The sequence below is a fragment of the Lithobates pipiens genome, unplaced genomic scaffold, assembly GCF_037356315.1.
Source record: "Lithobates pipiens isolate NorthernLeopardFrog02 unplaced genomic scaffold, aLitPip1_a1.2 Scaffold_23, whole genome shotgun sequence".
Taxonomy (NCBI): domain Eukaryota; kingdom Metazoa; phylum Chordata; class Amphibia; order Anura; family Ranidae; genus Lithobates; species Lithobates pipiens.
In genome coordinates this window covers 101807660-101823081 of record NW_027507785.1, presented here as the reverse complement: position 1 = coordinate 101823081, position 15422 = coordinate 101807660, and the positions used below count along the sequence as shown (strand labels likewise).

Genomic DNA, 15422 nt, shown 5'->3' with positions numbered 1-15422 from the left:
TTTCTCAGAAGTCTGCACAAAGGTACAAGTCACATGCATAAGTTTGATCTGAACCCAAGTCATTTGCAGTTCTGGAATATGGCAAACTAATACTGTAGTTCATTGCCAATTACCATCCTGGCCTCTGGACTATGGCCTAAAAGGGCCAATTTTGGGTGCTTTCCTAATGTTCCAGCGCTGTTGCAACAATCAGTGTGTGTTAAGCTAGAACACATGGGAAGTTTTTTTCCGTTCAACCCATGGAGAAAAAAAATGAAGCAGTTGCTATATTAACTGAGTGATGTTAGTGCGGCAATCTCCCCCACTGTCTAATTGTGAATTGCGCCCCCTATCTAACCATTAGTGGAAACAACAAAAAAAATTATATTATTAACTGTGCTCAAAGTTTTTTTTTGCCTGTACATATAGCACAAGCCAATACCACCGCTTGTTATTATACTATTCCGTGTTTCAATACCAACTTATCCAACTTGTACATAAAAAAAATACATGCATATATAAACACCATATAAGTGCAATATAGGTGCACTCAAACACTTAAACACAAAACACAAAAGGACCTCCCTATCTTAAGTCCATACACACTCCCAATCTCAAAAATGTGTGTGTAAGAGTGGGATACGTTTCCCCAGTCCCAGTTTTTATAGAAGGGTTCCTCAACAGTCCTCCAAATGTTCACACGTGTAACTTCTCACCACAGAACACCCTTCGTGCCACCACCACCTTAGGAAATGGCAACTCACCAAAATATAAATGGAATTTCGCCTTCGGTTCATTCAATGGATAACCACTCCTTATACCCGCTTGTTCTCCAGTCAGCAATCCACCAGTTATGCAAGCTCATAAAAAATATATATGGAACCAACATAGTGTAAAACGTTCCAACTTTTATTATAAAAAACTAAAATAACCAATTGCACTCACATGTTCCTGTGTCTTTTAGTCGACACCAAGCTTGTTCTGTGGTGAGAAGTTACACATGTGAACATTTGGAGGACTGTTGAGGAACCCTTCTATAAAATCTGGGACTGGGGAAACGTATCCCACTCTTACATACACATTTTTGAGATTGAGAGTGTGTATGGACTTGAGATAGGGAGGTCCTTTTGTGTTTGTGTTTAGAGTGCACCTATATTGCACTTATATAGTGTTTATATATGCATGTAGTTTTTATGTACAAGTTGGATAAGTTGGTATTGAAGCACTGAATAGTATAATAACAAGCAGTGGTATTGGCTTGGGCTGTATGTACAGGAAAAAAAACTTTGAGCACAGTTAAAAATATAAATTTATTTGGTTGTTTCCACTAATGGTTAGATAGGGGGCACACTTCACAATTAGACACATATATATTTTTTTCCCACTTCATAGAAGGTTTTTTTTTTGGATTGCAGCCTACCAGTGTATAATTAGAATATTATTTGAGCGCCGGTATCTTCTTTTTTCACAATCTCCCCCACTGAGCTTTTGTTCTGACAGGGGGACTGCCCCCCCTGCCAGAACACACTGATCAGGGTCTGCAGCACTTATGCTGTTTTTTCAGCACCTAGGTTTGACAGAAGCCTGTTGATAGACCAGCTTCTGTCGGACAGGCTGCTATGCACACTGGGCCAATGCCAGATGGTTTCTGTTGAAATGGCCGATACCGGCCAATATGCAGCCTGTGTGTACCAGCCATTAGGGAAATCTAGAGTAGATAGGGAGAGATCACACAGTGTTTGCAGGAAGAGGTAATTGCTGCAATCCTATACAGTGCCGAGTATTTTTAATCTCCATCTGTGTTCACATTGCATAAAACCAACAGTCAATTTGAGGACTACCTTTCTGTGTGTGTGTGCACCACATCCTCTATTCCCCTTATTGAGGAGGAAGCACAAGCACCAATCTGAGTGTAGGTAAGTAAGTAAGGTAATTGAATACAGGTAAGAATACTGGTACTTGCAAGGATAAAACATCAAAAGGCATTAAGCACAATAGTGTAAAAGCATCTGGAAAGTTGGACATCAGGATGGCTTCTGCAGTATGGCACTCGGGAGGACTGCGCCGGTAGGTTCCAACACTTCCTGGAGTCCCGAAATGCAGAGGGAGCTGATGATGACGTCACTTCCAGGATGCGAAGTGGCAGAAAGGCGACGCATTTGCAGTGTATGCGCTCATTCTTGAAGTCTAGTGCAGCAACCATAGTCTGATCCTCTGCTATGCCATCTCTGCACCCACAGCCTCAAATCTCCACTGCACCATCCCTGTCAGTGCCACAGGGGCTGTGGGTGCTACAGATCTGCAACAGAGACAGTGGGTGAAGAATGAGGCTGAATATGATGAGGTGTTTTTCACAGCATCTACAGTAGGAACCTCCATTGGGTCTTCTTGGCACCTGCAGCCTGATGCTCTGCTGAGCCATCTTTTTCCTTGCAGTCCAGTGGAGATCTCTGCTATGCCAACTCTACACAAAAATCCTTAAAACTTTGCTGCACTATCTCTGCAACCTTGGTCTCAAGCCATGCTGTGCTCATCTGTACTCGCAGCCCTATAACTTAATCCATCCTTACAACTTCTCTGTGCACGGTGTCACTCTCATACTCCAGTTCCTTGTTACCTGGCACCTACCCTCCTTTCCCCTGTGGGTATCTATAGAGGGTCAGAGAATAGCCAGCAGTTAAACCTAAACTCCAATGAGAGAGTCCATTTATTTATTTTTTTTAAAGCCCGTGGCGTGTGAAACACACCCAAAAACTCTACCCGGTGGCAAAAAAATGCACACAAAGAGTGACACAAAACGTGCAACAGGTGTTACATTAATCCTCCCAAGGAAGGACCGTACCCTTATCCTCCAGGGCGTTAGGCTCCAGACGGGGACTGAGGTACTTCACTTGGGTCCAAAAACCAGAAGGACCCCCTTTCTTTGGAAGGTCTGCTGAAACAGACCCACCCAAGTACTTGGTGGGACTCCCCCGAGGGCAAGACCTTCTGAGAGAGGCCGAACCAAGCTAAAAGGCCTATGTCCACCCCCATCCCAAGATGTTCAGGGTAGGCCCAAGGACCCACACCCTACTAATCAGACAGTGACAAACGTGAACACCAAACAAAAAAATACAAAAAAGTGACAAACACAGAGTTAAATAAATAGGAAAGTGGGGAGAAGTGAAAGAGTGACCATTGTGCAATACTATGGCTAGGCACTTTGGCCAGGAATAAAAATTTACCCTGGTCCTAGCCAAAAGGCTCAGCCCTAGAGGCAGGTGTGAAAAAAATTAGATCGTCCATGGGGAAACAGCAGCCATCCCTTTGATTTCACTCTCAGAAGAAACCACCACACAGAAAAGAAGGGGTTTCCTGTTGACTTGTGACAGCATACAGTGTGCATTGTATCTGTACAATATTTCTGCCTTTTTCTGTGAAAAAAGCTGCCTGTTGTATCTTTGTATAACTGCGGTCCACTCCATAACTATGTTTTTTGGCAACCAATTCTTAGTTGTTTCATTATCCACAAAGCTATAGTATAGTAGCTGAACTTGATAAGCAAGGCAATCAGGGCCAAAAGAAAAAGTTGGAAGTCAAATGGTAGCGTGTTTCTAATGTATATGTTTCTGCTTTAACTCCCAAATGCTGAGTTCATTTGTAACTTCTCCTCCTGCCTACTTCACCTTTTCTGAGTGTGGTAGATCCTGCTGTCATTAAAAGGGTTGCAATATCTTGGCTGAGTTTTATATTTATTACTGTAAACATGGAAACGATTTACTGATACCAATACTACTCTTTCAATGTGAACCTATTTAAACCTTTCAACTAATTAATAATAATGTAACATGTCAAGTAATTAATATATAATGTGTAATCAATAGTATTTTATCTACTATTTGTGTCACTACCACTTGAAATGTAATAGTTAAAACATGGGCACAGAAAGGTTTCCATTCTCTTTTACAATGAAAACCTGTAGAATTATTTAGGCTTTGGGCTGCGTTCACATCTAGGTGTCCAGTATTCTGTAAACGATCTCGAATCACGGGAAATAGTGGGAAGCCCATGCGATCCCCATCACTTCCAATGGCACCCCGATCACTGTTTGATTTTGCTGCAATCGTTGCCTGACTAATAGTGGTAAAATCACGCAAACTGAATCATCACCCAAAAGAAGTGCAAGAACTTCTTTTGGGCGACAGGCATCCCGCGATTCTGTTTGCGTGATTTTTACCGTGATTCATCAGGCGACGATCATGGCAAAATCGTGCTCCGACTGGGTGCCATTGGAAGTGACAGGGATCGCACGGGAATCCCGTGATTTGCTGTGATTAGGGATTGCGGGCAGAATTGTAGTGATTCTAAATTACAAGCCTTATTGTATTTAGGCAAAACCTGCAGTGAACCAGTGGTCAGGCTATAACTATTCTAGTATTTACATGGAGCATGTATAATAAGTATTGAACATGTCACCATTTTTCTAAATATATATATATATATATATATATATATATATATATATACATACACATACAGTATCTCACAAAAGTGAGTACACCCCTCACATTTTTGTAAATATTTTATTCTATCTTTGACTGTAGGCAAGACACGCTTGTCTTTGTACTCCTTTGCAGCAATGCTGGCAGCACTCATACGTCTATTTCCCAAAGACAACCTTTGGATATGACGCTGAGCACGTACACTCAACCTCTTTGGTCGACCATGAAGAGGCCTGTTCTGAGTGGAACCTGTCCTGTTAAACTGCTGTATGGACTTAGCCATCATGCTGCAGCTCAGTTTTAGGGTCTTCTTATGCCTAGGCCATCTTTATGTAGAGCAACAATTCTTTTTTTCAGATCCTCAGAAAGTTCTTTGCCATGAGGTGCCAGAAAGAGAGCGATAAAACAAAATTTAACACACCTGCTCCCCATTCACACCTGAGACCTTGTAACACTTACAAGTCACATGACACCGGGAAAGGAAAATGGCTAATTGGGGACAATTTGGACATTTTCACTTAGGGGTGTGCTCACTTTTGTTGCCAGTGGTTTAGACATTAATGGCTGTGTGTTGTGTTATTTTGAGGTGATGATGAAGATTAAACAAGGGTGGACATTTCAGTAAGACAATGATCCCAAACACAAAGCCAAGGAAACAAAGGTTCCAAAGAAAGAAAATAAAGCTGCTAGAATTGCCCAGCCAATCACCTAACTCGAATCCATTAGAAAATATACGGAAAGAACTAAAGCTTAACGTTCATAGCTGAGACCCACAGAACCTTCACAATTTGAAGACTGTGTGGAAGAATGGGCCAAAATCACATCTGAGCAATGCATGCAACTAGTTTCTCCATACAGGAGGCATCTTGAACAGTGGCAGCCTGTCCATAGTGGGTGCACGGGTGACGCCCACCCCCCACCCAGCAGTCACAAAAAAAAACTAAAAAAAATAGAAAAAATGTGCTTTAACCACTGCAGCCCCAGAAGGATTTACCCCCTTCCTGACCATAGCATTTTTTGCGATTCGGCACTGCGTCACTTTAACTGACAATTGCGCAGTTGTGTGATGTGGTTCCCAAACAAAATTGGCTCAAATAGAGCTTTCTTTTGGTGGTATTTGATCACCTCTGAGGTTTTTATTTTAAATTTTTTATAAACAAAAAAAGAGCGACAATTTAAAAAAAACGCATTATTTTTTACATTCTGCTATAATAAATATCCCCCAAAAATATATATAAAAAAAAGTTTTCCCTCAGTTTAGGCCGATATGTATTCTTCTACATATTTTTGGTAAAAAAAATCACAATAATCGTTTATTGATTGGTTTGCGCAAAAGTTATAGTGTCTGTAAAATAGGGGATAGTTTTATGGCATTTTTATTAATATTTTTTTTTAACTACTAATGGTGGAGATCAACGATTTTTATCATGACTGCGACATTTTGGCGGACACATCGGATAATTTTGACACATTTTTTGGACCATTGGCATTAATATAGCGATCGATGCTATAAAATTGCATTTATTACTGTAAAAATGTCACAGGCAGTGAAGGGGTTGACCACTAGGTGGCAGTGTAGGGGTTGGGTGTTCCTAGGGGCGTGTTTCTAACTGTATGGGGGCGTGGCTGTGTGTGACACCACACTGATCGCTGCTCCCGATGACAGGGAGCAGACGATCAGTGTGCTGTCAATGGGCAGAATGGGGAGATGCTGTTTCCATCGGCATCTCCCCGTTCTTGAGCTCTGTGACACGAACGCAGGTATCTCCACGGTGATCGAGTCCACGGGACCCGCGACCACGGTCACGGAGCTCTTGGCAGGCGCGCGCGGCGGACAATTCAAAGTAACGTACGGGTACGTTACTTTGCCCAGCCGTGTCATTCTGCCAACGCATATATTTACAGGAGCTGGTCGGGAACTGGCAAAGTGCACTGTGTTCGGGCGCCGGACACAGTGCACTATGGGAAGCGCCACATCAATGCAATCACAAGATTGCAGACCAGGCGCTTCATTTGCAGGGTTTTGACCTGCTTTGTGACGCATTCCAAAGTGACGGACAGCTTCCACCTGTAGTATTTTTAGTGGTGGCAATTGATGGGCACAGTGGTTGCTTTTGATGGCACAGTGGCAGTGGTTGATGACACAGTGGCAGTGGTTGATGGCACAGTGGCTACGATTGATGGCACAGTGGCTGCATTTGATGGCAAAGTGGCTGCGTTTGATGGTACAGTGGCTGAAATTGATGGCATAGTGGCTGTGGTTGATGGCACAGTGGCTGCGTTTGATAGTACAGTGACGGCAATTGATGGGTTTTTTTTCAGAATATTTTTTAGTTTTTTTGCGCCCCCCCCCCCCAAAAAAAAATTTTGAGCACCAGTCACCACTGGTCTTGAATCTGTCTTTACTAACAAAGGATTTTGTACGAAGTAGTAAATACATTTCAGTTAGTGTGTTCAATACTTTTTCCCTGTTCCATTTTATTACACATAACTTAATTTCTAAACGTATTTGTTTTGGTTTCTTTGTGTGTATGGATTGCATGGGTTGTTACCGAAATGTGGGGACAATTTAATCTCAGTAGCACCTTTAGAAATATATTTACCTAGAAAAATGGTGACATGTTCAATACTTATTTTACCCGCTGTATATTCAATAAGTTGTAAATGAGCTTTAACATGAGCTCTCACTAAATCTCTAGATGCAGGCCCTGTGGAGCAATTCTTCCTCAAAGTTCACAGCAGAAGCACTGAAAGCTGAATTCAAATTATTATTATTATTATTAAGAGTATAGGTTATGCTCCCCCAGAGCTTGTGTTCAAAGTTTACATTAGGAATTAAAAATTTGGAAGGAGTCACTGCTGGGAGCAGGGGCTGTGCTGCTGAGTTACATAGTTACATAATTCGTCAGGTTGAAAAAAAGACACAAGTCAATCTAGTTCAACCAATAGAGAAATAAATAAATAAAAAACAGAAAAACTCCAAATACATATATATCTATAGTTGATCCATAGCAAAGCAAAAAAAACCCTATAAAGCATGGTCCAAGCTCTAGCGGGGGGAATGGAGAATCCTTACTGATTCCCTGAAAGCAATTGGATATTCCCTGGATTAACAATCCATAAATATTACCGGTATGTTTTGTGCATTTAGGATTGCATCCAACACTTTTATTTTAAACAATCAACTTCAGTGATTGTGATATAAGATCTGAAGATTCACAGTTCTTGCTGCTACATGGGCCAGATATGGCTTGATTTAAAGCTTGTTTACTGCTGATTAAGCATATGTAAATATTTAAATGATCACTATAACTTCATCAACTTTTTAATTTTTTTTAAGTACAGGTTTGTCAGTAAAATCCTATCTTTTATAAGTTAACCGGTTCCCGACCGGTTCACGCACATTTACTGTGGCACAATGGCCCCACTGCGTGAAATCTCGTACATATACGGGTTCCCTTTAAGAGCCGCCAGAGGGCACGCCCTGCACGGCGGGGGACCCGATTCGCGTGTAAACACACAAATCCCTGTGTTGTCAGGGAAGAGGAGACATATGGTTTGTTCCTACTAAGTAGGAAAAACGATATGTCTCCTCCCCTAGTCAGTCATATCCCTATACAGTTAGAACACACTGAGGGAACACACATTTAACCCCTTGATCGCTCCCTAGTGTTAACTCCTTCCCTGCCAGTGACATTTACACAGAAATCAGTGCATATGTATAGCACTGATCACTGTATAAATGTCAATGGTCCCAAAAATGTGTCAAAAGTGTGCGATCTGTCCATCGCAATGTCACAGTACCGCAAAAAATCTCAGATCACCGCCATTACTAATAAATGAATAAATTTATAAAAATGCCATAAAAATGCCATAAATCTTTTCCATTGTTTGTAGACCCTATAACTTTTGCGCAAACCAATCAATATACACTTATTGTGATTTTTTTTTACCAAAAATATGTAGAAAAATGTATAATAGCCTAAACTGATGAAGAAATTAGTTTTTTAAAAACATTTTTGGGGATATTTATTATAGCAAAATGTAAAAAAACACAGAGGTGATCAAATACTACCAAAAGAAAGCTCTATTTATGGGAAAAAAAGGACGCACATTTTGTTTGAGTACAGCATTGCATGACCGCGCAACTGTCAGTTAAAATTACGTAGTGCCAAATTGTAAAAAGTGCTCTCGTCAGGAAGGGGGTAAAAGTGATTAATTGGAACACTAGTTTTTCAAAACATAGATTATATTAGACTCTGACGGTTACAAGACTGCATATAACTCTATGCTTTATTGTCAAATTACACCCCCCTCCCCCCATAAGAACTAAAAACAAAAAAGGGTCTATTGGATATTAAAAACATAGCAGCTAGCACAATACCATAATACATAGCATAATAAAGATCACCGAACAATAGTGCAGGTAGATAAATTAAATAGTATGTGCAATACAAAAGTGCAATGTAAATATATCAAACTATTATGTGTCACCGCAAATTGAAAAAATAAAACAAAGAAAGGCAAATGTGAAGCCAAAACCTGTGAATTCAGTGATTCTTCGATTATGAGGGAAATTACAGATGTTGATACCAAACTTCTTAGCATGTCATTTCTTGGCACTTAATTTTTTTTTGGGGGGGGGGGGGGGGGGTACCTACTTTTGACAGGTACCCAGCCCCCACTTCCAATTAGGCTGCCTAGGTGACTCAAGTGGAAGTTCTCTTCTCTCCCTCCCTGCAGTCTTCTGGGACACATCACAGGTCCAAAAATATTCCCCAGCCATTTAACCACTTGCTTACAGGGCACTTAAACACCTTCCTGCCCAGACCAATTTTCAGCTTTCGGTGCTCTCACAATTTGAATGACAATTACTCAGTCATGCAACACTGTACCCAAATGAATTTTTTGTCCTTTTTTTCCCACAAATAGAGCTTTCTTTTGGTGGTATTTGATCACCTCTGGGGTTTTTATTTTTTGCGCTATAAATGAAAAAAGACCGAAAATTTTGAAAAAAAACGCATATTTCTTTGTTTCTGTGACAGAATTATGCAAATTATTAATTTTTCTTCATAAATTTTGGTCACAATTTATACTGCTACATGTCTTTGGTAAAAATAACCCAAATTAGTGGATATTATTTGGTCTTTGTGAAAGTTAGAGAGTCTACAAGCTGTGGTGCGAATCGCACAAAATTGATCACATCTGATGTACTGGTGGCCTATCTCGCTTCTTGTGACCCGAACAAGCCAGGAAAGTACAAATACCCCCCAAATGACCCCTTTTTGGAAAGTAGACATTCCAAGGTATTTAGTAAGAGGCATGGTGAGCTTTTTGATGTTGTAATTTTTTTCCCACAATTCTTTGCAAAATTAAGATTTTTCATTTTTTTTTTTTCTCCACAAAATTGTCATTGTAATAGGTTATTTCTCTCACGTGGCATGTGTATACCACAAATGACACCCCCCAAAAAATTCTGCTACTCCTCCTGAGTATTACAATACCACATGTGTGGGACTTTTTCACAGCCTGGCCACATAGAGAGGCCCAACATGCAGGTAGCGCCATCATGTGTTCTAGGAACATAAGTTACACATCTAACTTGTTGACTATTTATTACACTTTTGAAGCACCAGGACAATGACACGTGACACTGATGACAGATGGCACTGATACCTGGCAATGATGACAGGTGGCACTGATGACAGATGGCACTAATATGTGGCACTGATGACAGATGGCACTAATATGTGGCACTGATGACGCGTGGCACTTATACGTGGCACTGATGACACGTGGCACTAATACGTGGCACTGATGACACGTGGCACTGAAACGTGGCACCGATGACAGATGGCACTAATACGTGGCACTAATATGTGCCACCGATGACAGATGGCACTAATACATGGCACCGATGACGCGTGACACTGATGACAGATGGCACTGATAAGTGGCATTGATGACACGTGACACTGACAACAGATGGCACGTGACACTGACAGGTGGCACTGATGACAAATGGCACTGATACATGGCACTGATGACAGATGGCACTATGTGGCACTGATGACACGTGGCACTGGGGGCAGGTGGCACTGGGGGCAGGTGGCACTGGGGGCAGGTGGCACTGACGGCAGGTGGCACTGGGGTGGATGGCACTGGGGGCAGGTAGCACTGGGGTGGATGGCACTGGGGGCAGGTAGCACTGGGGTGGATGGCACTAGGGGCAGGTAGCACTGGGGTGGATGGCACTAGGGGCAGGTAGCACTGGGGTGGATGGCACTGGGGGCAGGTAGCACTGGGGTGGATGGCACTGGGGGCAGGTAGCACTGGGGTGGATGGCACTGGGGCAGATGGCACTGCTGGGGGCGGATGGCACTGCTGGGGGCGGGTGGCACTGCTGGGGGCGGATGGCACTGCTGGGGGCGGATGGCACTTTTTATTTCATTTTTTTAATTTATTTTTTTTCCACAATCAGAACGGCTGCCGCTGCAGCCGTTCATCTCTCCCCTCTCGCACTGTCTGTGCGAGGAAGGAGAGCGGCGCTGCGAGATGATCTCATATGTTTACATATGAGATCATCTCCCATTGGACACGCCGATCACGCTGTAAACGGCCGCTGTGATTGGCCGTTTACAGCGATCTGTGTTTGCCTGTCCCCGGGGGACACGGCGAACACAGAACTTCCGCGATGCGCGCCCGCGGCGGCGCGCATTGCGGAAGTAAACATCAGGTCGTCCAGGGACGACCGCCCGGACGAACGCGCCTGCTCTACGGCCGTCATTCGGCTATAGGGCTGGCGCGAGGAGGTTAAGAAGCGCAGCGTGACTCACGCATGCGTAGTGTGCACCTGGCTGTGCAGGTGGAAACTGTTACAGCTGGATTCCCACACCAGTGATGCCAGCGTCAGGGAGAGGTGGGGGAGAGAACCAAGGCTTTGAGCGGCTACATTGCTGGACCATGGGACAGGTGAGTGTGTGTTTATTAAAAGTCAGCAGCTACACTTTTTGTAGCTGCTGACTTTTAATAAACATAGAAACGGCTGGAACTCCAATTTCATGATAAACTGCACAGCACCTCAGTGTGCAACAGAGGGAGGCTTACCAGAATCATATGACCCCCAATTAAGAGTGGTCAACCAGCGCTTGTGTATCAATCCAAGATATCCAGGTTTCCTAAAAACCACATATCAAACGATGGTACTGCTGTGTTATAATAGATTGCTGTGCATATATATTCAGTTGGACATAGTATTGTGAAAAAGAAAAAGACATGCTCTCCATAGTGTAATCCCAATTAAAACACCAATTGAATGCGGTGAATGCCCTTACAATGAAGAGATGACAACCAGGCACTTCATATCATATAAAACATCTCATATTCCAGAATCCAAGATGGCCGTGTCAGGATCACATATGCGTAGTGGCATGTGTTCCATCTCTGCTCTACTAGGTTCATCAAAGATGACCTCATCAGGAGCATTCTTTTTCAGGATACTATGTCCAAGTATATACTGTTATAGCTAGCTATTACAACGCAGCAGTACAATCATTTGACATCTGGTTTTGAGGAAATCTGGATATCTTGGATAGAAACACAAGTGCTGGTTGACCACTCTTAATTGATATGATTCTGGTAAGCCTCCCTCTGTTGCACACCGAGGTGCTGTGTGATTTATCATTAATGATCATTAATGATCAACATCTGTCATTTTCCCTCATAATCGAAGAATCACTGAATTCACAGTTTTTGGCTTCACATTTGGATTTCTTTGTTTTATTTCTACATGCAATTAATATAATTATTTCCCAATTTTATCTATGAATATGGTATATTACCTGTAGCAGTTATTGTTGTAGTTATTATAACTCCCCAGAGCAGTCAAACATCCCAGGCAGATGGCATAGGAAAAGAAGATCTGGGTACCTGCATCCACCCACACCTGTTGACCAAAAAAGAAACAAAAATAAAAATAAAGAATTGCTAAAAATGAATAAGTAAAGATATAAATATGAAGACTAAACACACAAATTGCATTTGCCTGTTCAATGGCTTTTGTAATCAACATTCAACAGCATAAAAGCTAAAGTACATTTTGACCTACTTAAGAAACAAAAACACAACCTTGCTAAACCTAAAGGGCCATTTCTTTTTTCACAAACATGTTCTTCAAATTTTAGGGATTGTACAAAACTATGATAACATAGTTTTTTTTTTATAGGTCATGCTTGTCAGGCTTCATTAATTTATAAATTAAATGTTGAATAAAGCAATTTAAAAATAATGTATTTTATGTTATCCAAAATAGCAAAATAGTATATCAAGTTGACCTGGCAGACGAAGCTAAAAACGTGTTCATGAGATTATGTATAATAAAATGGGAAGTGTACAGACATTTTTAGTTAAAAAATATGTTTACAGGACATCTAGAGTTGATCAAGCATTTTATAAAGTGCATGCCCTATGAAGTTAAATTAACAGAAATAATTGCTAGTATTATTGATGAGACCTGGGTAGAAAAAGATTTGCATATGTAAAGTAAAAATAGTACTGCAATAAAGATGAATCCTGATAGCACCTTACAGAGTCACTGGTAGTGTACTTCCTATGGCCTTTAACCTCCCTGGCGGTATGATTCAGTCTGGAATTAGGTGCTGAAAGCAGTACAATTATTTTGCATGGAAATCTGGCGTTTTATTTTGTAGTCCTGTAATTCTTAGGAATAACGATTTTAAATCTCTTCAAACCAGAGTCTAGCAGACATCCCGGGTATGATAAAGTTTATAATAAAATAAAGAATCATAAAAAATATTCAATAATGTAATCAAATCCTAAAACACTGAAAAAGGGACACGTTTTGGTTGCTATGGACAATCTCCAAATTCCAGGCAGAAAAAACAGTATTTATAATATAAAAGTGCATGCAGGGCACTGCACAGACCACTAGGGACAAAGGGGGTGTGTAATTTTTAATACAGTACTGTAATCTGTAAGATTACAGTTCTGTGTGTGTTTTGTGTCTTTTTACTTTTTTGAATTTGCCGCTGTTCTCCGCTCCCGTGAGCCGTAACGTCGCAGGGAACGGAGCTCGGCGGCATTCGGCACTGTGAATCGAGCGGAGGACGGCTCGATCACACAGCACGGCGGACATCGCTGGATCCAGGGGACAAGGTAAGTAAGTCTCACTGCGTCCTCCCCTGCATCGAGCGAAGCGATCCCGAGTCTGACTCGGGGTTACCGCTCCTGCTAGTAAATTTCCAACCGAGCCAGACTCGGGATTACTGCCAGAGAGGTTAATGTGTAGTTATCTCTTTCTCTGCTTTCAGTATAACCCCTTAGACTGGCTATAGATGGTTTGAATCTTGGCCGTTTCAGTAGGAACCAGTTGAGATTTGAACTGTGTGTGGGCAGGCTGACTGTACCAAGTTGCTCAACTTGATCAATTAACTTGCAATTATCGCTAGCGATTGATATAGCCGCTAGCAATGATCAATATCTTCTCCCAGCAGGGACGGCTTACTTTGCCCGCTCCTGCCCGCCTTCAGGAGCAGACAATTGCTTAGTAGGAGGCATTCCCCTGTCAGCACTGTCTGTGTTAAAGGGGGAATCATGTGAATTGCTTTTCTGCAACTGGTTGCAGGAAAAAATGTCACCGTCTATGGTCTGCCTTACATTCAAACATCCTAGGCAAATTTAGAAGTGATGGGTCTTTAAAACATCTAAGAACTGCTATGTTTTTTTCTACTAGGCTGTATAAGCATTTATTTCCTTTAATAGCAGGGGTTAGAGATAAACAGATTATTGAGAAAAGTTATTGGAAAGAACTTGTACATTGCAGCAGTACCTGAGTACAGTGGTGGAACTACCAGGGTTGCAAAGGTTGCACTTGCAATCGAGCCCTGGCATTCCACCACTGTGGGGGGGGGGCTGAAGGGCAGGCGGCTGGTCTGTACTGCAATAACCAAGCACTTTTCTCCTGTCCGTATGACCGTGAGAGGAGAAGAGTGCTATGGCTGTGCTGCAGTGTAGGCTCTGAACTGCTGCTACTATTCGGGTGGCGGGGGGCAGGTCTGGTGGTGAATTCTCTGGAGTGCCCCCTTAGTACCTTCAGAGTGACCCCTCAGTGCCTCCAGAGTGCCCCTTTACACCCCTTGCCAGAGTGCCACCAAAGTACCTCCAAAGTGCCCCTTTAATTTCTCCAGAGGGGCCCCTTTACATCCTCCTCCAGAGTGCCCCCTTAGTACAGTAGTATTAAGGATGCATTCTGGAGGTACTAAAGGGGCACTCTGGAGGATGTCAGGGGGCACTCTGGAGAAACTGATGTTGGGGGCACTGATGCAGGAGTGCAGTAAAAAATGTGCTCCATAAAATAAAAGTACTCTGTGGATGGCAAAATGTCATGGGAGTAAAGGGCCCTGGGATCAGTGGAATGGGCCCCAGGTTTAGAGTCGGGGGGGGGGGGGTCAGGAGAGCCCTTCAGGTTTTTTGTACCAGGGCCCTGAATGTTCTAGTTATGCCTCTAGATACAGCATACAGCCACTCAAGCTCTAAATGTCCTATATTCCCCAATCCACTAAGCATTTCTATCAAATAGAGAGGCCTAAAGTATAAGGGTATTTCAAAGTTTAATTTAAAATGCCCGGAGTGAAAGTTTGTATATTCTAATTTAGTGATATCCGATATCCACAAAAAGAGAAAGATAGATAGATGCAGGCTTATCTAAATGCTAAGACAAGATATCTTGATGTTATCAGAGTTTATTCACACTCATTCGTAACTGTCCTATCAAATAAAATAAATATCTGTTGAAACAATGTATTTTAAAATTGTATTTAAAAGTAACTAGCAATCATCAGGTAGCTTTATACTGTAAAAATCAATACAAGATATCCATACACCACCTTAAACTACTCCTCGAGGTTCCATACTTAAAGTGGTTGTAAACTCAATTTTTTAACT

The 15422-nt window shown here is 42.0% G+C and overlaps 1 protein-coding gene across 1 annotated transcript in view; it reads right to left on the bottom strand.

Moving 5' to 3' along the window:
* The window catches only part of SLC6A11 (solute carrier family 6 member 11), a 376923-nt gene that overhangs the window by 78926 nt on the left and 282575 nt on the right, over positions 1–15422 (bottom strand). The window contains exon 8 of the mRNA XM_077452108.1: positions 12302–12405. Coding sequence (XP_077308234.1) covers positions 12302–12405 — 104 coding nt within the window. The remainder of the gene's footprint in view (positions 1–12301; positions 12406–15422) is intronic.